General features: G+C 52.5%; 1 protein-coding gene across 3 annotated transcripts in view; it reads left to right on the forward strand.

Moving 5' to 3' along the window:
* Nucleotides 1-23265, forward strand: part of SEC22A (SEC22 homolog A, vesicle trafficking protein) — a 44283-nt gene that overhangs the window by 12279 nt on the left and 8739 nt on the right. For all 3 annotated transcript variants that reach the window (XM_075609886.1, XM_075609888.1, XM_075609887.1), the window contains 2 exons: nt 1985-2158; nt 16230-16348. In XM_075609886.1, the coding sequence (XP_075466001.1) occupies nt 1985-2158; nt 16230-16348 (293 nt within the window). The remainder of the gene's footprint in view (nt 1-1984; nt 2159-16229; nt 16349-23265) is intronic.

Consider the following 23265-nt stretch of genomic DNA (forward strand, 5'->3'; position numbering starts at 1 on the left):
CTAGTACAAATGAACAATGGTTAAAACTGCCACTAATGTCCAAGAAAAGGACAGCCCCGACTGGCACCTAAAATCAAATGACCACAGAATCTGATCAGAACCAAAAGTATAGTACAGGCATACCCCGGTTTAAGGACACTCACTATAAGTCCACTCGCGAGTAAGGACATATCGCCCAATATGCAAACGGCAGCTCGCGCATGCGCCTGTCAGCACGTCCTGAACAGCAATACCGGCTCCCTACCTGTACCGAAGGTGTGCGCAAGCAGAGAGATTATAGAGCCTGTTACACATGCGTTATTTACATCAGTTCTGCACGTATATGACGATTGCAGAACAGTACATGCATCGATAAGTGGGAAAAAGGTAGTTCTTCACTTTAAGTACATTTTCGCTTTACATACATGCTGCGGTCCCATTGCGTACGTTAATGCGGGGTGTGCCTGTGTTACATACATGCTCCGGTCCCATTGCGTACGTTAATGCAGGGTATGCCTGTGTTACATACATGCTGCGGTCCCATTGCGTACGTTAATGCGGGGTGTGCCTGTGTTACATACATGCTGCGGTCCCATTGCGTACGTTAATGCGGGGTGTGCCTGTGTTACATACATGCTGCGGCCCCATTGCGTACGTTAATGCGGGGTGTGCCTGTAATTACATACATGCTGCGGTCCCATTGCGTACGTTAATGCGGGGTGTGCCTGTGTTACATACATGCTGCGGTCCCATTGCGTACGTTAATGCGGGGTATGCCTGTGTTACATACATGCTGCAGTCCCATTGCGTACGTTAATGCGGGGTGTGCCTGTGTTACATACATGCTGCGGTCCCATTGCGTACGTTAATGCGGGGTATGCCTGTGTTACATACATGCTGCGGTCCCATTGCGTACGTTAATGCGGGGTGTGCCTGTAACGAGTTACTAAGACCAAGCAGCAGCAGTTCAGAGAGTTGAATAAGCCAGAAGAGAAAGAGAGAAAACAAAGCACTACATCCAATGCTAGTAGGCCAGCAAAAAACAACAGGAGTGCGTTCCCACGATAAAAAATAAGACTATTTTAATGGATCATAACAACAAACAATACACCAACGCATTTCGGACTATAGAGCCCTTTATCAAGGTATTTTCAAGAAGATGAAATTCCTATATTTTGTTTTTTTTGTCCTGATCACATATTTCCATTTTTCCAAGATCGTTAATTTTGAAAGAATACTGATAACATTTTTAACATTTTTTGTGTGGACTTTTAAAATGGCAACTAGTGAGATTTGTCGAAAAGCAGTTTTATGACTGAGCCTTGACCACTGGGTGCTTGGAATCTCTGCTGCACTCTTCTAAGTTGGGTAGTTACCCCTAATACAAACATGTGCTGTTCCCATCCCCATCGTGATTTTTACTGCACGGCCTTTGGGTATAAATTTGCAAGGTTATTAAACCTCTTGAAAATATGACATTTGTAAAGATTGTAAAAACAAGAGTTACACAATTGAGTCCTTTAAATTAGTTGCTCATAAAACCTGTTGTTCATTGGAAATTGGCTCTTTAAAGTACAAAGTTATTGACCTCTGTAAATAGGAGAATGTGCTTAATGTTAATTTTCAAAGCTTATTCATATTGCTAATCAGGCTAATATTCCCTTTAATATCCTCGTTAGCTGCAACTTTGTACTAAAAGGACTGGTTCTGTAATGATTTAATAGCTGCTAACAAGATATAAAGGCTTAAAAAGTAAAATTGCAAACCCAGAGTGATGAATAATGTGCTGAATTACAAGCCGCTGCAAATTATTTTGCTCGCACGCCGCTAACTAATTAGTTGTTCAGAAGTTAATTGAGTTTTTGTGCTGCACAATGATTGGCCTGTGATTAACGGCACATGGATGGAAATCAGCGGAGATAATTTAAGATGTGCCGCGCTAGGGAGGAGCGGCGTCATTTAATGGGGAGACTTTACTTGTAACGCGTTTAATTTCGTCCAACAGATAGTTTCATCCAGAAAACGAAGCAGCGATATAATAACCCGCGGTCTCTTTCTACGCGGATGAACCTGGCTGACATGCAGACGGAGATCCGCCTGAGGCCTCCCTACCAAGTGTCTCTGCAGGAGCTGGGGCTGGAGAACGGCCACCGGAAGAACCCGGAATACAAGGGCATCGGTGAGGGAGAATCTAATCATATATTTAGCATGGACAGTGTACATAGCGCTTGTACATAGGACGTTGCAGGCCCTGCTGAGTGTTCAATATAATTATTGGTGCCTGAGGCACAGGGACATAAAGTGGTTTGCTGAAGGTCACCATGAGCGGATACTGGGATCCAAACGGGGGTTGCCTGCTTCAGGGGCTGCGCTCTTACCAGTAATGGGGAGACTCCATGTACTCTGACACTAACCAGTCACGGTAATGAGGGTTTCAGCCCACAGACAATGTATCGGACATGTTGCCTAGGAGTGGGCCTACTGCTTTACCCCAGCTGCATTAGCCACCTCCAAGGTGCAATCCTGGTAACTCCTTCCTGATAACGTATCACAGGCTGCAGAGGGCGGGATGGAGCACGTGTATTATTGTTACACAATTCGCAGGTACTGAGAGCATGCAGAAAACCATTCCCTGCTAATCTGGGACAGGTCTCAATGTCCGGGCTAGTGTCCGACCACTGCACACGGGTTACATCCCTGTGACCAGCAGGTCCTGTGCCTGAAATACACCTCACACAGGGCCCCTCGTTCATAACTGCTGCGGGGCATTTTACATCAATATTTCACTGAAACTGGCTAGAGGATTGGACTTGAAGAATGTGAATAATATGGAAAATGAAAGCAAGTTCTAAAATCTGAATCTTCTTGTATTGCCTCCGTGGGATTGGGGGAACTCTCCTCCTGATGTGTAATTGGGACAGACGCATGTTGGTCTGCAGTTCCATGCAACCCATGGGGGATATTTAATGGGGACCTCTCGTATCCTCCAGTTACCTTCTTGTGGTCCTATAGATATTTATATATGTGTAGATCTCTTGGATATTGTCCAATGTTCTGTTAGGTAGGGGGCATAAGGGCAGCAATCTATAAGATAAATAAAACGCAGCATAGTATTCAAACAGCCAAATTATTTGTAACAATCTAAGAGCAGGCTGTGCGTTCGGGCGGGAGGTCAGGAGGTTGTTGGAAGAGCAGGCTGTGCGTTCGGGCGGGAGGTCAGGAGGTCGTTGGAAGAGCAGGCTGTGCGTTCGGGCAGGAGGTCGTTGGAAGAACAGGCTGTGCATTCGGGCGGGAGGTCAGGAGGTCGTTGGAAGAGCAGGCTGTGCGTTCGGGCGGGAGGTCAGGAGGTCGTTGGAAGAGCAGGCTGTGCGTTCGGGCGGGAGGTCAGGAGGTCGTTGGAAGAGCAGGCTGTGCGTTCGGGCGGGAGGTCAGGAGGTCGTTGGAAGAGCAGGCTGTGCGTTCGGGCGGGAGGTCAGGAGGTCGTTGGAAGAGCAGGCTGTGCGTTCGGGCGGGAGGTCAGGAGGTTGTTGGAAGAGCAGGCTGTGCGTTCGGGCGGGAGGTCGTTGGAAGAGCAGGCTGTGCGTTCGGGCGGGAGGTCAGGAGGTTGTTGGAAGAGCAGGCTGTGCGTTCGGGCGGGAGGTCGTTGGAAGAGCAGGCTGTGCGTTCGGGCAGGAGGTCAGGAGGTCGTTGGAAGAGCAGGCTATGCGTTCGGGCGGGAGGTCAGGAGGTCGTTGGAAGAGCAGGCTGTGCGTTCGGGCGGGAGGTCAGGAGGTCGTTGGAAGAGCAGGCTGTGCGTTCGGGCGGGAGGTCAGGAGGTTGTTGGAAGAGCAGGCTGTGCGTTCGGGTGGGAGGTCAGGGAGGTTGTTGGAAGAGCAGGCTGTGCGTTCGGGCGGGAGGTCAGGAGGTCGTTGGAAGAGCAGGCTGTGCGTTCGGGCAGGAGGTCGTTGGAAGAGCAGGCTGTGCGTTCGGGCGGGAGGTCAGGAGGTCGTTGGAAGAGCAGGCTGTGCGTTCAGGCGGGAGGTCAGGAGGTTGTTGGAAGAGCAGATACAGTTTGCATGTGCAGTATTGTGTTTTTTTTTAAAATAGACCTTTTATGGAAATGTGTAATTACTTAAGCTGCCGATCGATTCCGCTTCCTGTGATCGATCGGCAAAGACCCTGCTTCCCTGGGTTCACAATATGGCCGCCTCTTTCAAAAGCGGAAGTGCTGTGCCTTTGTAAGTGGTTAATATAGCAACCCAAGGAAGCTTAATACTTTAAAAACGGCATAAAGAGGGGGGAATAAAACAAAATGCAGGAAGTATTAACTAATACTACACAACTGATGCATTAACAAAATACGGGAGAGAGGTGTGCGGGTAAAAGATGGAAAGAAGAGACAAGTGGGGTTCAAACAAGGGATCAGTATTGGGATACATGGAGGTGCAGAGGGGTGTAACGAGGGATCAGTGTTGGGATACATGGAGGTGCAGAGGGGTGTAACGAAGGATCAGTGTTGGGATACATGGAGGTGCAGAGGGGTGTAACGAGGGATCAGTGTTTGGATACATGGAGGTGCAGAGGGGTGTAACGAGGGATCAGTATTGGGATACATGGAGGTGCAGAGGGGTGTAATGAGGGATCAGTTTTGGGATACATGGAGGTGCAGAGGGGTGTAACGAGGGATCAGTGTTGGGATACATGGAGGTGCAGAGCGGTGTAACGAGGGATCAGTGTTGGGATACATGGAGGTGCAGAGGGGTGTAACGAGGGATCAGTGATGGGATACATGGAGGTGCAGAGGGGTGTAACGAGGGATCAGTGTTGGGATACATGGAGGTGCAGAGGGGTGTAACGAGGGATCAGTGTTGGGATACATGGAGGTGCAGAGGGGTGTAACGAGGGATCAGTGTTGGGATACATGGAGGTGCAGGGGGGTGTAACGAGGGATCAGTGTTGGGATACATGGAGGTGCAGAGGGGTGTAACGAGGGATCAGTGTTGGGATACATGGAGGTGCAGAGGGGTGTAACGAGGGATCAGTGTTGGGATACATGGAGGTGCAGAGGGGTGTAACGAGGGATCAGTGTTGGGATACATGGAGGTGCAGAGGGGTGTAACGAGGGATCAGTGATGGGATACATGGAGGTGCAGAGGGGTGTAACGAGGGATCAGTGTTGGGATACATGGAGGTGCAGAGGGGTGTAACGAGGGATCAGTGTTGGGATACATGGAGGTGCAGAGGGGTGTAACGAGGGATCAGTGTTGGGATACATGGAGGTGCAGGGGGGTGTAACGAGGGATCAGTGTTGGGATACATGGAGGTGCAGAGGGGTGTAACGAGGGATCAGTGTTGGGATACATGGAGGTGCAGAGAGGTGTAACTAGGATCAGTGTTGGGATATATGGAGGTGCAGAGGAGTGCAGCGCTGTAGACGGACGTTCACAGAGGTACACAATTGGAGGCTTTTATAAGGTGAAATTATAATAAGGCTTTATTGTGCCTTTTCCTTTTCATCAGGAAATCATCCAAACACAGGGGGGAAACAAAGCTTAATTCACTTGGGAGTATTGCTAGTGAAATCCCATGCAATTCACAACTCCTAGTTAAGCATGTCTCCCAGCCCCAAACACATAGCATGACATAAGCAGATATAAGAAGTCTCTTTAGAATGAAAGTCTCATCAGTTAACTGCTGTAGAGTAAGCTTCTCTGCTCTCCTGGAACCGCACCCGTGCGTGCACAGAAAATCAGCATCCAGGTTTAGAAGTCTTATTTGGTGTCTTGCAATCAGCTCTGCTGTTCCTTCTTGACTGATCTCAAGACAGGTCAGCTCCAGAGATCTGTGTTCTCCAAAGTTCAGCCCACAAGTGAGCTAAGGAGTCACTTCCTGTCTCAAAGGCAGGCTTTTGTAAGCAATCTAATCAGGCAGGTGGTGTTTAGTAATTAACTACCACACTGCTAGATTAAAGGCACATTACTGAACAGGAAAAAAAGATATAGTGTTAAAAAGGCGCCGGCAGGTAAAGGATATATTCACCAACAGGAAGAAACCGAATTGGATTCCAGACGGTAGAGATGTGCTTAAAGAAAATGTAAAAAACACAAAACATAGTATAATACTGTATGTATAAGAGACAAACAACATATACTAAACCACTAATACTAAAAAATAATAAAAAAATATATAAAAATATATATTTCAGCTGAGATCAGGGGTGATAGGAATTTTACAACATTTAATAAAATAGTTTAAAAACACTGGACATAAAAAACATATACAAATAATATAAACACAATTAATCTATAACAAATTAAGGACAATTGGTATGGGACCAAGCTTCAGCTACACCAAGTGGAGTGCCCACTCACCGGACGAAAATGGTATGCAAGCGGTGGATATATTTGAGAGTATCCCCTCTCTTTTCTGCTCACACAGCTACTGCACAGGAATCAGGGCCAAGATGATAGCTGCACACGCCAGACCGCGTGTGTTTCTCCCCTGGCTCTTGTTCCTCGTCGCAGCTGATGGTAGATGAAACGCAGCAATTGCGTGCTGCTCACACAGCTGTTACCACCGGATTCGGGGCCAGGATATCAGCTACACACGCCAAGCTGCGTGGGCTTACTCCTCCTCGGCGCTCCTTCCTACTTGTGGCTGGTGGCAGGTTCACCGCGGCAGATTCGCGATAGTTTTGGGTACAAGCTGATAAAGCTGATTCGTCACGGCACGGGTAGCACCTCCAGGCGTAGTGGTTTGCGTCCCAACAATTTAACCCTACGCGTTTCGAGAGCGAGCTGCTCTCTTCCTCAGGGGTTCTAAAGATATGACCCATAATGTCCTCTTTTATAGGAGTCCAATTAAGTCCGTAAATCACCCTAATTAGATTGTTGCACATGCGCATTCAATATTATGGGGAGACTGATGTCCATTTGTCCACACATGCGCAGTGCAAGATAATAACAGAAAAATAAATAAATAATACAAAGTTAAAATAACGATCTCAGCTGATGAAAAATAACAATAATGAGATACGTGCATATAGCAAATCTATACCCTATTTGTAAGCTATATATATGTGACTATACTATAAACCTAACCTACTATGTGTGTGTACTATAATACATAATGTGATTAAATATTATGAAATATATTCTAGACTTGTGTATTTGGTGTGAATTTTAATAATTAGAATTAAATATGTGAATAATATTAATCTGTGTGAAATATAAAACTTATAATATTAATAAATGAATTAACATATAATATACTGATATTTTTAATCAGTTGTGTTTGTGCTTAATTAATAAGTAATGATTAATTAAAGTGACATTAACTAAGTATACAAAGAAGTGATAAATGGGTGGAAATATACAATAATTATTATTAAATAAAATTATCCATTTTTATTCTGTGTTCTCCAAAGTTCAGCCCACAAGTGAGCTAAGGAGTCACTTCCTGTCTCAAAGGCAGGCTTTTGTAAGCAATCTAATCAGGCAGGTGGTGTTTAGTAATTAACTACCACACTGCTAGATTAAAGGCACATTACTGAACAGGGATAAGTCCCCTGTTACAAGCGCCCTAAAAGTAAGGAGGAGAATTGTCGGTTATATGGAGATGAATAGGAAGCAGCAGAGTTCAGGAAGTCGGAAGCAGAGACCTGCCTAGAAGAGAAGGAGATAATTTGAGTGGACTGTAAAGGAGAGAGATGTGAGTAAGGGAGGTCGGGTAAAGTGTTACAGTAATCCATTCGGGAGAGAACACGGGCATGGTTCAGTGGTAGTGGAACATAGCAATATTGTGTAGGAAGGAGCGGTAAGATTTAGGAACAGCTTAGCATCGAGCTTGCGAGACTGGGGGGATAGTAGTGTTATTGACTGCTCATTTGCATGCCATCACCCAGAATCCCTGGCTGCAGGGGAAGCACTGTTTGCTAAGTGATAATGGGGAAAAACAGGGTTGCAGACCTGTCTGAGACATACAAATGCACCACTCGTGGTATTTTTATTTACGGACTATAACGAAGAAGGGAACAATGGGGCCTGGTTTGGGAGAGACTATGAGCAGTTCTGTCTTACCCATGTTAAGCTTGAGGCGATGAAGGGCCAGCCAGGCAGAGATAGCCGATAGTCACTCTGTCATTTTTGACTGGGCTGCGTGTGTAAGGCCAGGTGTAGATAAATATAGTTATGTATCATCCGCATAGAGATGATGGGTTACTGCAAAGGAGTCAATGAGGTCACCCAGCGAGAGGGTATATAGAGAGAAGAGTAAGGGGCCTAATACTGAGCCTTGTGGTACCCCTACAGAGAGATCCATAGGGGATAAGGAGGAGTTGGCATAAGAGACACTGAAGGAATGGTGACAGAGGTAGGAGTAGAACCAGGAGAAGGCTATGCCAAGTGAGTGAAGAATGTGCAGGAGGGTGGTCCACAGTATCGAAAGCCGAGGAGAGGTCCAGAAGAATCGGAATGGAGTAGTTTAAACCCATACAGGCTTCTCTGCTGCTTTCAGATACATTCGGTGCCATTCCAAATATCACCTACTATTGAAGCATTTGTTTCTGTACATAAATCTCGGAAAAAAATCCAAGCAAACACCAGTAAAGAGAAAAAAATAGTATCTTGCAAAAGACCCATAAGTGATTTTCCTTCCCGGAATTAACGCAGCAATGCTAATTTCCAACATTTTCTTTTGTATTATTTGTGCATGTAAAGCGTGTGAAAATGTATCATTCTACATTCTTACCCAAGCTGGCAATCGTTTGGTGCTCCTGTTATAATTCTGTTACAATCCTGATTGTGTGCCTAACATAATGGCTGCGTCAGTCAGTGTAACTCAGCAGCTACAATGTATTCTTATATTACTAAGGTAACATTATTTATTGTTACAGTTTGCAGCTGAAACTGCTGGGAATATTGGCAACAAATGATCCCAAATAGGAAAGTGTTGCAAAGATCTTGCACTGCTGGGGAGGTGGGCTAAACCATCTATAGACATCATCAAAAATTCTTAAGAACTCATTACAAATGGTATTAAGAGTTGAATAAAAAAAAACGGCACTATTATCAAATATTACAGAACTGAGCCACTGATTGAGCCACCTGTGCTGAAGCAGGGATATCCTGAAACCTGTCCTTTTGGTGGTCTTTGAGGACTGGCGTTGGCCTCCCCTGGAATAGAAAGCTCCTATTTTTTGCAGCAGGCTCAGAGGCCATGTGTGTGCAATTTATTTACAGTGCAGTTCAATCATTTCTGTACTTGGTGCTAAAGTGACAGGTCACTGACTATTCAGGGACAGCCACTGGTGCTATATATGTGACCTGCAGCTACCGTATTGTGCCATAATCTGACACATTGCTGCAAGATGAAAGCAGCCGTGCATATACAGTATTAGGGCGCAGCAGTACATATATACAGTATTGGGGCGGAGCAGTGCATATATACAGTATTGGGACGCAGCAGTGCATATAAACAGTATTGGGGTGCAGCAGTGCATATATACAGTATTGGGGCGGAGCAGTTCATATAAACAGTATTGGGACGCAGCAGTGCATATATACAGTATTAGGGCGCAGCAGTGCATATATACAGTATTGGGGCGGAGCAGTGCATATATACAGTATTGGGGCGGAGCAGTGCATATATACAGTATTGGGGCGGAGCAGTGCATATATACAGTATTGGGGCGGAGCAGTGCATATATACAGTATTGGGGCGGAGCAGTTCATATAAACAGTATTGGGACGCAGCAGTGCATATATACAGTATTGGGACGCAGCAGTGCATATATACAGTATTGGGGCGGAGCAGTGCATATATACAGTATTGGGGCGGAGCAGTGCATATATACAGTATTGGGGCGCAGCAGTGCATATATACAGTATTGGGGCGGAGCAGTTCATATAAACAGTATTGGGACGCAGCAGTGCATATATACAGTATTAGGGCGCAGCAGTGCATATATACAGTATTGGGGCGGAGCAGTGCATATATACAGTATTGGGGCGGAGCAGTGCATATATACAGTATTGGGGTGCAGCAGTGCATATATACAGTATTGGGGCGGAGCAGTGCATATATACAGTATTGGGGCGGAGCAGTGCATATATACAGTATTGAGGCGGAGCAGTGCATATATACAGTATTGGGGCGGAGCAGTGCATATATACAGTATTGGGGCGGAGCAGTGCATATATACAGTATTGGGGCGGAGCAGTTCATATAAACAGTATTGGGACGCAGCAGTGCATATATACAGTATTGGGACGCAGCAGTGCATATATACAGTATTGGGGCGGAGCAGTGCATATATACAGTATTGGGGCGGAGCAGTGCATATATACAGTATTGGGGCGCAGCAGTGCATATATACAGTATTGGGGCGGAGCAGTGCATATATACAGTATTGGGGCGGAGCAGTGCATATATACAGTATTGGGGCGGAGCAGTGCATATATACAGTATTGGGGCGGAGCAGTGCATATATACAGTATTGGGGCGGAGCAGTGCATATATACAGTATTGGGGCGGAGCAGTGCATATATACAGTATTGGGGCGGAGCAGTGCATATATACAGTATTGGGGCGGAGCAGTGCATATATACAGTATTAGGGCGCAGCAGTGCATATATACAGTATTGGGGCGGAGCAGTGCATATATACAGTATTGGGGCGGAGCAGTGCATATATACAGTATTGGGGCGGAGCAGTGCATATATACAGTATTGGGGCGGAGCAGTGCATATATACAGTATTGGGGCGGAGCAGTGCATATATACAGTATTGGGACGGAGCAGTGCATATATACAGTATTAGGGCGCAGCAGTGCATATATACAGTATTGGGGCGGAGCAGTGCATATATACAGTATTGGGGCGGAGCAGTGCATATATACAGTATTGGGGTGCAGCAGTGCATATATACAGTATTGGGGCGGAGCAGTGCATATATACAGTATTGGGGCGGAGCAGTGCATATATACAGTATTGGGGCGGAGCAGTGCATATATACAGTATTGTGGCGGAGCAGTGCATATATACAGTATTGGGGCGGAGCAGTGCATATATACAGTATTGGGGTGCAGCAGTGCATATATACAGTATTGGGGCGCAGCAGTGCATATATACAGTATTGGGGCGGAGCAGTGCATATATACAGTATTGGGGCGGAGCAGTGCATATATACAGTATTGGGACGCAGCAGTGCATATATACAGTATTGGGGCGCAGCAGTGCATATATACAGTATTGGGGCGGAGCAGTGCATATAAACAGTATTGGGGCGCAGCAGTGCATATATACAGTATTGGGGCGGAGCAGTGCATATATACAGTATTGGGGCGGAGCAGTGCATATATACAGTATTGGGGCGGAGCAGTGCATATATACAGTATTGGGGTGCAGCAGTGCATATATACAGTATTGGGGCGGAGCAGTGCATATATACAGTATTGGGGCGGAGCAGTGCATATATACAGTATTGGGGCGGAGCAGTGCATATATACAGTATTGGGGCGCAGCAGTGCATATATACAGTATTGGGACGCAGCATTGCATATATACAGTATTGGGGTGCAGCAGTGCATATATACAGTATTGGGGCGGAGCAGTGCATATATACAGTATTGGGACGCAGCAGTGCATATATACAGTATTGGGGCGCAGCAGTGCATATATACAGTATTGGGGCGGAGCAGTGCATATATACAGTATTGGGGCGGAGCAGTGCATATAAACAGTATTGGGGCGCAGCAGTGCATATATACAGTATTGGGGTGCAGCAGTGCATATATACAGTATTGGGGTGCAGCAGTGCATATATACAGTATTGGGGTGCAGCAGTGCATATTTACAGTATTGGGGTGCAGCAGTGCATATATACAGTATTGGGGCGCAGCAGTGCATATGTACAGTATTGGGGCGTTCCTACAATCAGCGCAGCACAATATAGGGAGATGGATGTACACGGGCTGGATTAAAGTTCTCAGTTAGGTGGGTAATTGATCTTATAGTTGTTTGTTTGCATGTGGTTTTGACCCTGGGAAATGCTAGGTTTTCTGCTTGGAAAATGTGTTCAGAAAATCGTAATTTAAAAAAATACATTGTTCTGTCTACTCTGCCACTACAGATAAATGGTATGGGGAAAATAGCGGGGTGTGTGCAAGCATAAACCACTACCCCAGCTAATATAACCCCATAACTGCCAGGGAGCTAGGAAGCAGGTCCCCTGTACCCCTCTTCCCACCCTGCACAGATTTAAATATATGTGCTTTATTTGTTAATTTAATTTGCAACGCTAAATATACACAACCGTCACACCTCATGGGCTGAAAAGAGGGACAATTCAGAACTGGAAAAGTGGGACTGAAAGCAGTATGGAAGTGAGCGCATGCCTGGCTGCAGCTGAGAGCCACGGTGAGCAGGTGCCTGGCTGCAGCTGAGGGCCACACTGAGGGATGCCTGGCTGCAGCTGAGAGCCACGGTGAGCTGGTGCCTGGCTGCAGCTGAGAGCCACGGTGAGCGGATGCCTGGCTGCAGCTGAGGGCCACGGTGAGCAGGTGCCTGGCTGCAGCTGAGAGCCACAGTGAGCAGGTGCCTGGCTGCAGCTGAGAGCCACGGTGAGCAGATGCCTGGCTGCAGCTGAGAGCCACGGTGAGCGGGTGCCTGGCTGCAGCTGAGAGCCACGGTGAGCGGATGCCTGGCTGCAGCTGAGAGCCACGGTGAGCGGATGCCTGGCTGCAGCTGAGAGCCATGGTGAGGGATGCCTGGCTGCAGCTGAGCCACGGTGAGGGATGTCTGGCTGCAGCTGAGCCACAGTGAGCAGGTGCCTGGCTGCAGCTGAGCCACGGTGAGGGATGTCTGGCTGCAGCTGAGCCACAGTGAGCAGGTGCCTGGCTGCAGCTGAGAGCCACGGTGAGCGGATGCCTGGCTGCAGCTGAGCCACGGTGAGGGATGTCTGGCTGCAGGTGAGCCACGGTGAGCGGATGCCTGGCTGCAGCTGAGAGCCACGGTGAGCGGATGCCTGGCTGCAGCTGAGCCACGGTGAGGGATGTCTGGCTGCAGCTGAGGGCCACGGTGAGCAGGTGCCTGGCTGCAGCTGAGAGCCACGGTGAGCAGATGCCTGGCTGCAGCTGAGAGCCACGGTGAGCGGGTGCCTGGCTGCAGCTGAGAGCCACGGTGATCGGATGCCTGGCTGCAGCTGAGAGCCACGGTGAGCGGATGCCTGGCTGCAGCTGAGAGCCATGGTGAGGGATGCCTGGCTGCAGCTGAGCCACGGTGAGGGATGTCTGGCTGCAACTGAGCCACAGTGAGCAGGTGCCTGGCTGCAGCTGAGCCACGGTGAGGGATGTCTGGCTGCAGCTGAGCCACAGTGAGCAGGTGCCTGGCTGCAGCTGAGAGCCACGGTGAGCGGATGCCTGGCTGCAGCTGAGTCACGGTGAGGGATGTCTGGCTGCAGGTGAGCCACGGTGAGCGGATGCCTGGCTGCAGCTGAGAGCCACGGTGAGCGGATGCCTGGCTGCAGCTGAGCCACGGTGAGGGATGTCTGGCTGCAGGTGAGCCACGGTGAGCGGATGCCTGGCTGCAGCTGAGAGCCACGGTGAGCGGATGCCTGGCTGCAGCTGAGCCACGGTGAGGGATGTCTGGCTGCAGCTGAGCCACAGTGAGCAGGTGCCTGGCTGCAGCTGAGAGCCACGGTGAGCGGGTGCCTGGCTGCAGCTGAGAGCCACGGTGAGCGGATGCCTGGCTGCAGCTGAGAGCCACGGTGAGGGATGTCTGGCTGCAGCTGAGAGCCACGGTGAGTAGGTGCCAGGCTGCAGCTGAGAGCCACGGTGAGCAGATGCCTGGCTGCAGCTGAGCCACGGTGAGGGATGTCTGGCTGCAGGTGAGCCACGGTGAGGGATGCCTGGCTGCAGCTGAGAGCCACGGTGAGGGATGCCTGGCTGCAGCTGATCCACGGTGAGCAGGTGCCTGGCTGCAGCTGAGCCACGGTGAGGGACGCCTGGCTGCAGCTGAGGGCCACGGTGAGCAGGTGCCTGGCTGCAGCTGAGGGCCACGGTGAGCAGGTGCCTGGCTGCAGCTGAGGGCCACGGTGAGGGACACCTGACTGCAGCTGAGGGCCACGGTGAGTAGGTGCCTGGCTGCAGCTGAGGGCCACGGTGAGCAGGTGCCTGGCTGCAGCTGAGGGCCACAGTGAGCAGGTGCCTGGCTGCAGCTGAGGGCCACGGTGAGGGACACCTGACTGCAGCTGAGGGCCACGGTGAGTAGGTGCCTGGCTGCAGGTGAGGGCCACGGTGAGGGATGCCTGACTGCCGCTGAGGACCACGGTGAGGGACGCCTGACTGCCGCGAGGGCCACGGTGAGAGACGCCTGGCTGCAGCTGAGGGCCACGCTGAGGGACGCCTGGCTGCAGCTGAGGGCCACGGTGAGCAGGTGCCTGGCTGCAGCTGAGGGCCACGGTGAGGGACACCTGACTGCAGCGGAGGGCCACGGTGAGTAGGTGCCTGTCTGCAGCTGAGGGCCACGGTGAGTAGGTGCCTGGTTGCAGCTGAGGGCCACGGTGAGTAGGTGCCTGGCTGCAGCTGAGGGTCACGGTGAGTAGGTGCCTGGCTGCAGCTGAGGGCCACGGTGAGTAGGTGCCTGGCTGCAGCTGAGGGCCACGGTGAGTAGGTGCCTGGCTGCAGCTGAGGGCCACAGTGAGTAGGTGCCTGGCTGCAGCTGAGGGCCACGGTGAGTAGGTGCCTGGCTGCAGCTGAGGGCGATGGTGAGCGGGTGCCTGGCTGCAGCTGAGGGCCACGGTGAGTAGGTGCCTGGCTGCAGCTGAGGGCCACGGTGAGTAGGTGCCTGGCTGCAGCTGAGGGCCACAGTGAGTAGGTGCCTGGCTGCAGCTGAGGGCCACGGTGAGTAGGTGCCTGGCTGCAGCTGAGGGCGATGGTGAGCGGGTGCCTGGCTGCAGCTGAGGGCCACGGTGAGTAGGTGCCTGGCTGCAGCTGAGGGCCACGGTGAGTAGGTGCCTGGCTGCAGCTGAGGGCCACAGTGAGTAGGTGAGCCCTCCAGCTGAGTGACAATTCACAGGCTGTATAATCTCTGGCACTGCTGCTTCAGTTCGGTTATTACCAGAGGAGCCCGTAACACACACAGTGCTTCACAACATGTCTTCCACATGTCCGCTGGGAAGGGAGGTTACTATAAAGGTCATGTATGTTGATGAAACTGCCCCTTAGCTGCCCAAGCGAAAGAATGTTGAGTTAGACCGGAGAAGAGAGAATAATCCCGTATTGTGTGGGGTCGCTGCCCCTGTGACAGGGCTGTGCCCACGTCCCACGTTACAGGGGCCACAGCTCATTAACTCCATTGTTGGAGGTTTTCCACTTCACTGGCATGAATAAAATGATTAGCGCATGGCTCAGTTAACCTGTTGTCCCACCTCATGTGTTCCCAGATTGTCTTGTGGGGTTCTTTTGTTCTTTTTATTTCCCGTTTCTGACTTCCCTTGTCATTTATTTAGAGGGCAGCAAAGTAATTGTGTCAATAAACCTCACCTCGCGTGTGCAATGCTTTGCCCCGCCTCTCCAATATGTACGGTGTGTGTGTAGCAGAGAGGGAGCGTGTAACTCCTTGTGTAATAGTGCGACATGTAGGATACGTTTAGATGCAGCACAATACAAAATGCGTGGGGCTTACAATATAACCGCCTTAAAGGGCCAGTAAGCCATAAACAGTTCTTTCAGTGTAACTGGCTTCCTTAGAAAGATTCAGTCGCCCTTCAAGGAACTGATTTATAAACCTTCTTCTTCTTCTTTTTTAAGCTTGTCCGGTTGGACTGCGTCTTTAAGGGTTCAAACTTCAAAGCCCCGAAGCCTGACCAGTCTCCAAAGCTTTATACAATGTGTGCGTGTGCGTGTACACACATGCGCACACACTTGTGAAATTCATTCTTGCAAGCTGCTTTTGATAGAAACTGACATGAGAACGTTGTGACGGATTCCCTGTCCCTCTCCGTAACGTCACTACTGGTTTCCTGCATATAAATGTCATGTCTTTATTCATTCATTCATAAGAAATGCCTGTTACAGACTGACAGCCTTCCGAGTTGTGTGCTTCTTGCTCTGCGTATTTGTGCGTTCTGCAGCTGTGCATTTCTCTGCGTTGCTGCGTATTTGTGCGTTCTGCAGCTGTGCATTTCTCTGCGTTGCTGTGTATTTGTACGTTGTGTTGCTGTGTATTTTCTGTAATTGCGCATGTTATAATGTGTGTTTGTTTCCCCCCCAGTTCCCCACCAGAGGCTGGAGCCGCTGACTTTGACTGGAATTGTCTCGTTCCTTCTTAGTCTGTTGTGTGCCGGTTTGAATTTAATCCGGGGCGTTCATGCCATAGAAAGTCTGCTGCAGGTACGGTTAGATTTTACTGCGCGCCTATAAACTGAAATGGGACATCAGAGACCCATGGGGATTTGTACACGTGCGAATATATCTAGACAGAAGACAACCCTTAGTCTGTGCGTGTGTAAGAGAGAGAGGGGGGTGGGGGGAGGGACTAAGGGGGGAGAGGGGAAGAGTGTAAGGGAGCAGAGGGGGGGAAGAGGGAGGGAGGGAGTGTAAGGGGGGAACAGAGATGGGGGGGGGGGGGAGAAAGGAGGACGGGGGAGAGGGATTCCCCAAGATTTTGCAATCTAATTCTAGGGGTTATTAAACAAAAAAGGTTGAAAATCCCTGCTGGGTACATTTATAAAGTAGCAGGCACGCCGAGATTCATGCTGATACTGGATCCTATTCCGACTGTAACTCCTGGCCCCGGAAAGGCGGTAATCTTCTCACCTCCGGAGGGGTTATTGGTAATGCTTGGCCACTGGCTCCCATCTATCAGCAAATTGGTTAATATCTTTGTGGATGCAGGATCGATGTAGGAATGTTCATTCCCAAGTTAACTTCTGAGAGCAGTGCAGAGAAAGAGTTCATCAGCTCTATGTGTGGCAGAGCTATAGAGCGCATGCAAATAATGTATACCTCCTACGGGTAGAACGTGCACAAGGGGTGACCTTAGCAAACAGGTGGCCTTTAATGAAGCAATTAAACACACAGGATGCTACATTGCCAAGGTCATTAGCCAGCAGACCAGGTCTGTCCTGTGTTATTTTTCCTCCGTTCAGGATATTTTTTGTTAATAAAAATTTAAATTTAAATGATGAACTGAAACCGTTCATAATGTAATATGTTCATGCACACCAGCTCCCCCTACTGCCCTTACGCCTCAACATCTCGCCAACCACTTGAAAGAATAAATCCATGATATTGAACATATGCACTTTATCCAGCCGTATCCACTCCCACTGTCCTCCCAAAGCAACCCTCCGCTGCTTCCACCACTTACCGAGGAGGACATGTCCCATCTTCTCGCCTCATCATCTCCCTCCGCTGCTTCCACCACTTACCGAGGAGGACATGTCCCATCTTCTCGCCTCATCATCTCCCTCCGCTGCTTCCACCACTTACCGAGGAGGACATGTCCCATCTTCTCTCCTCGTCATCTCCCTCCGCTGCTTCCACCACTTACCGAGGAGGACATGGCCCATCTTCTCTCCTCATCTCCCTCCGCTGCTTCCACCATGTACCGAGGAGGACAAGTTCCATCTTCTCTCCTCATCACCTCCCTCCGCTGCTTCCACCACTTACCGAGGACATCTCCCATCTTCTCTCCTCATCAACTCCCTCCGCTGCTTCCACCATTTACCGAGGAGGACATCTTCTCTCCTCATCTCCCTCCACTGCTTCCACAACTTACCGAGGAGGACATGTTCCATCTTCTCTCCTCATCTCCCTCCACTGCTTCGGCCACATTCTGAGGAGGACATCTCTCCTCATCATCTCCCTCTAAAACTATTCAATCCCATCACATCTCTTCCACCCACTCTCCACTGCAATTATTCCCACACTAATCTCTTCCTCCTCTCTCTCTTTTCAAATTGTGACACCTCCATCCTACCTTCTCTTCCAGCTATCGTCCTATCTCCTTCTGCCATTTGCAGCCAAACTTCTTGATTGACTCATTTATAGCCACATGCTGGACTTTCTTCTAGAGCAGGGGTGGGAAAGTCCTGTCTTCCAAGGACCACCAACCGGTCATGTTTTCGGAATATCCCTGCTTCAGCATAGATGGCTCAATCTGAGCCATTGATTGAGCCCCCTTTGCTGAAGCTGAGCCACTGATCAACCTGTGCTCAGGCAGGGATAATCCTAAAACCTGACCTGTTGGGGGGGCGGGGGGGGGAAGGAAAGGTCTTGAGGACTGGAGTTGCCCACCCCTGTTCTATACTGATGATATCCAAATCTCCCTGACCCCTCTCCCCTTCCTTCTTTCTGTTAACTCCTTATAGATGTCCTGTCACCATCTCAAACTTATCAAAAAATTAACCTATTTCCCCTCCTAACTCGATACCTAAACCAAATTTCCCACTTGATGCCACAGTACATCACCATAGTCTGTCGTTTCCACCTCCACAATATTGCTAAAATACATAACTTCCTAACTGAATGATCAATTATAATTTTTCAGTCACTTATTACATCCGAACTATTGTATCCTGGTTCTAGTTGGTGTCTCTCTCTCCCCGGCCATCTGTCCCCTCGCCAGTCCATTGAAAATATCACTGCCAGGCTCATTGATCTCACCCACCGCTCCTCTTCTGCTGCTGTCTCACTAAGCAAGTTACTACATTGGCTTCCCATACCCTACAGAGTCACATTCATGAAATTTGAGCTCCCATACAAGGCTTTTCATAACACAAGTTCTCTCCCACACAGTCCCTGCTCTGCTCATGATTTACATCTCTCCACTTCCCTTTATTACTTCCTCTCACTCCCTCCTTCCCTAATTACTTCCTCTCGCTCCCGCCTCCCTCGTTGCTTCCTCTTGCTCCCGCCGCCCTCGTTGCTTCCTCTTGCTCTCGTCGCCCTCGTTGCTTCCTCTCGCCGCCCTCGTTGCTTCTTCTCGCTCTCGCCGCCCTCGTTGCTTCCTCTCGCTCTCGCCGCCCTCGTTGCTTCCTCTCGCTCTCGCCGCCCTCGTTGCTTCCTCTCGCTCCCTCCTTCCCTAATTACTTCCTCTCGCTCCCGCCTCCCTTGTTGCTTCCTCTCGCTCTCGCCGCCCTCGTTGCTTCCTCTCGCTCTCGCCGCCCTCGTTGCTTCCTCTCGCTCCCTCCTTCCCTAATTACTTCCTCTCGCTCCCGCCTCCCTTGTTGCTTCCTCTCGCTCTCGCCACCCTCATTGCTTCCTCTCGCCGCCCTCGTTGCTTCTTCTTGCTCTCGCCGCCCTCGTTGCTTCTTCTCGCTCTCGCCGCCCTCGTTGCTTCCTCTCGCTTTCGCCGCCCTCGTTGCTTCCTCTCGCTCTCGCCGCCCTCGTTGCTTCCTCTCGCTCTCGCCGCCCTCGTTGCTTCCTCTCGCTTTCGCCGCCCTCGTTGCTTCCTCTCGCTCTCGCCGCCCTCGTTGCTTCCTCTCGCTCTCGCCGCCCTCGTTGCTTCCTCTCGCTCTCGCTGCCCTCGTTGCTTCCTCTCGCTCTCGCCGCCCTCGTTGCTTCCTCTCGCTTTCGCCGCCCTCGTTGCTTCCTCTCGCTCTCGCCGCCCTCGTTGCTTCCTCTCGCTCTCGCCGCCCTCGTTGCTTCCTCTCGCTCTCGCCGCCCTCGTTGCTTCCTCTCGCTCTCGCCGCCCTCGTTGCTTCCTCTTGCTCTCGCCGCCCTCGTTGCTTCCTCTCGCTCTCGCCGCCCTCGTTGCTTCCTCTCGCTCTCGCCGCCCTCGTTGCTTCCTCTCGCTCTCGCCGCCCTCGTTGCTTCCTCTCGCTCTCGCCGCCCTCGTTGCTTCCTCTCGCTCTCGCCGCCCTCGTTGCTTCCTCTCGCTCTCGCCGCCCTCGTTGCTTCCTCTCGCTCTCGCCGCCCTCGTCGCTTCCTCTCGCTCTCGCCGCCCTCGTCGCTTACTCTCACTCCCTCCTTCCCTAATTACTTCCTCTCACTCCCGCCGCCATCGTTGTTTCCTCTCGCTCCCGCCTCCCGTGCTGCACCCTAACTCTGGAATTGTCTACCATGCACACATCACTCTCCCCCATGATACATATCCATTTCTCTAAAAACACCCTCTTTCAAGGCCTATCCAACACTTTAACCCTTGGACTGCTGTTGAAAGCGGTCATGTGACTTCGGCCCTTAACCCGGAAACGAAAGTGGCGGCGTCCTGCTCTTCCATTTCCCTTCAGTGCACATCGTGTCCTTAGCACCAGTACATCACGGGCCCCTGTGGTGTCAGACCGTACATCACGGGGCCCGGCAGTGTCAGACCGTACATCACGGGGCCCGGCAGTGTCAGACCGTACATCACGGGGCCCCTGCGGTGTCAGACCGTACATCACGGGGCCCCGGCGGTGTCACACCGTACATCACGGGGCCCCGGCGGTGTCAGACCGTACATCACGGGGCCCGGCGGTGTCAGACCGTACATCACGGGGCCCCGGCAGTGTCAGACCGTACATCACGGGGCCCCGGCAGTGTCAGACCGTACATCACGGGGCCCCAGCAGTGTCAGACCGTACATCACGGGGCCCCGGCGGTGTCAGACCGTACATCACGGGGCCCCGGCGGTGTCAGACCGTACATCACGGGGCCCCGGCAGTGTCAGACCGTACATCACGGGGCCCCGGCAGTGTCAGACCGTACATCACGGGGCCCGGCGGTGTCAGACCGTACATCACGGGGCCCGGCAGTGTCAGACCGTACATCACGGGGCCCCGGCGGTGTCACACCGTACATCACGGGGCCCCGGCAGTGTCAGACCGTACATCACGGGGCCCCGGCAGTGTCAGACCGTACATCACGGGGCCCCTGCAGTGTCAGACCGTACATCACGGGGCCCCGGCAGTGTCAGACCGTACATCACGGGGCCCCGGCAGTGTCAGACCGTACATCACGGGGCCCCGGCAGTGTCAGACCGTACATCACGGGGCCCCGGCAGTGTCAGACCGTACATCACGGGGCCCGGCAGTGTCAGACCGTACATCACGGGGCCCGGCGGTGTCAGACCGTACATCACGGGGCCCTGCGGTGTCAGACCGTACATCACGGGGCCCCGGCGGTGTCACACCGTACATCACGGGGCCCGGCAGTGTCAGACCGTACATCACGGGGTCCCGGCGGTGTCAGACCGTACATCACGGGGCCCCGGCAGTGTCAGACCGTACATCACGGGGCCCCTGCAGTGTCAGACCGTACATCACGGGGCCCCGGCAGTGTCAGACCGTACATCACGGGGCCCGGCAGTGTCAGACCGTACATCACGGGGCCCCGGCAGTGTCAGACCGTACATCACGGGGCCCCTGCAGTGTCAGACCGTACATCACGGGGCCCGGCAGTGTCAGACCGTACATCACGGGGCCCGGCAGTGTCAGACCGTACATCACGGGGCCCCGGCAGTGTCAGACCGTACATCACGGGGCCCCGGCGGTATCAGACCGTACATCACGGGGCCCGGCGGTGTCAGACCGTACATCACGGGGCCCCTGTGGTGTCAGACCGTACATCACGGGGCCCCGGCAGTGTCAGACCGTACATCACGGGGCCCCTGCGGTGTCAGACCGTACATCACGGGGCCCGGCGGTGTCAGACAGTACATCACGGGGCCCCGGCAGTGTCAGACCGTACATCACGGGGCCCCGGCGGTGTCACACCGTACATCACGGGGCCCGGCAGTGTCAGACCGTACATCACGGGGCCCCGGCAGTGTCAGACCGTACATCACGGGGCCCCGGCGGTATCAGACCGTACATCACGGGGCCCCGGCGGTATCAGACCGTACATCACGGGGCCCGGCGGTGTCAGACCGTACATCACGGGGCCCGGCAGTGTCAGACCGTACATCACGGGGCCCCGGCGGTGTCAGACCGTACATCACGGGGCCCCTGCGGTGTCAGACCGTACATCACGGGGCCCCGGCAGTGTCAGACCGTACATCACGGGGCCCCGGCGGTGTCAGACCGTACATCACGGGGCCCCGGCAGTGTCAGACCGTACATCACGGGGCCCCGGCAGTGTCAGACCGTACATCACGGGGCCCCGGCAGTGTCAGACCGTACATCACGGGGCCCCGGCAGTGTCAGACCGTACATCACGGGGCCCCGGCGGTGTCAGACCGTACATCACGGGCCCCGGCGGTGTCAGACCGTACATCACGGGGCCCCGGCGGTGTCAGACCGTACATCACGGGGCCCCGGCGGTGTCAGACCGTACATCACGGGGCCCGGCAGTGTCAGACCGTACATCACGGGGCCCGGCGGTGTCAGACCGTACATCACGGGGCCCCGGCGGTGTCAGACCGTACATCACGGGGCCCGGCAGTATCAGACCGTACATCACGGGGCCCGGCGGTGTCAGACCGTACATCACGGGGCCCCTGCAGTGTCAGACCGTACATCACGGGGCCCGGCAGTGTCAGACCGTACATCACGGGGCCCCGGCAGTGTCAGACCGTACATCACGGGGCCCGGCAGTGTCAGACCGTACATCACGGGGCCCCGGCAGTGTCAGACCGTACATCACGGGGCCCCGGCGGTATCAGACCGTACATCACGGGGCCCGGCGGTGTCAGACCGTACATCACGGGGCCCCGGCGGTGTCAGACCGTACATCACGGGGCCCGGCGGTGTCAGACCGTACATCACGGGGCCCCGGCGGTGTCAGACCGTACATCACGGGGCCCGGCAGTGTCAGACCGTACATCACGGGGCCCCGGCGGTGTCAGACCGTACATCACGGGGCCCCGGCGGTGTCAGACCGTACATCACGGGGCCCCGGCAGTGTCAGACCGTACAGCACGGGGCCCCGGCGGTGTCAGACCGTACATCACGGGGCCCGGCAGTGTCAGACCGTACATCACGGGGCCCGGCAGTGTCAGACCGTACATCACGGGGCCCGGCGGTGTCACACCGTACATCACGGGGCCCCGGCAGTGTCAGACCGCACATCACGGGGCCCCGGCGGTGTCACACCGTACATCACGGGGCCCCGGCGGTGTCAGACCGTACATCACGGGGCCCCGGCGGTGTCAGACCGTACATCACGGGGCCCCGGCGGTGTTAGACCGTACATCACGGGGCCCCGGCGGTGTCAGACCGTACATCACGGGGCCCGGCAGTGTCAGACCGTACATCACGGGGCCCCGGCGGTGTCAGACCGTACATCACGGGGCCCCGGCAGTGTCAGACCGTACATCACGGGGCCCCGGCGGTGTCAGACCGTACATCACGGGGCCCCGGCGGTGTCAGACCGTACATCACGGG

This window comes from Ascaphus truei, chromosome 7, assembly GCF_040206685.1.
Source record: "Ascaphus truei isolate aAscTru1 chromosome 7, aAscTru1.hap1, whole genome shotgun sequence".
Taxonomy (NCBI): Eukaryota; Metazoa; Chordata; class Amphibia; order Anura; family Ascaphidae; genus Ascaphus; species Ascaphus truei.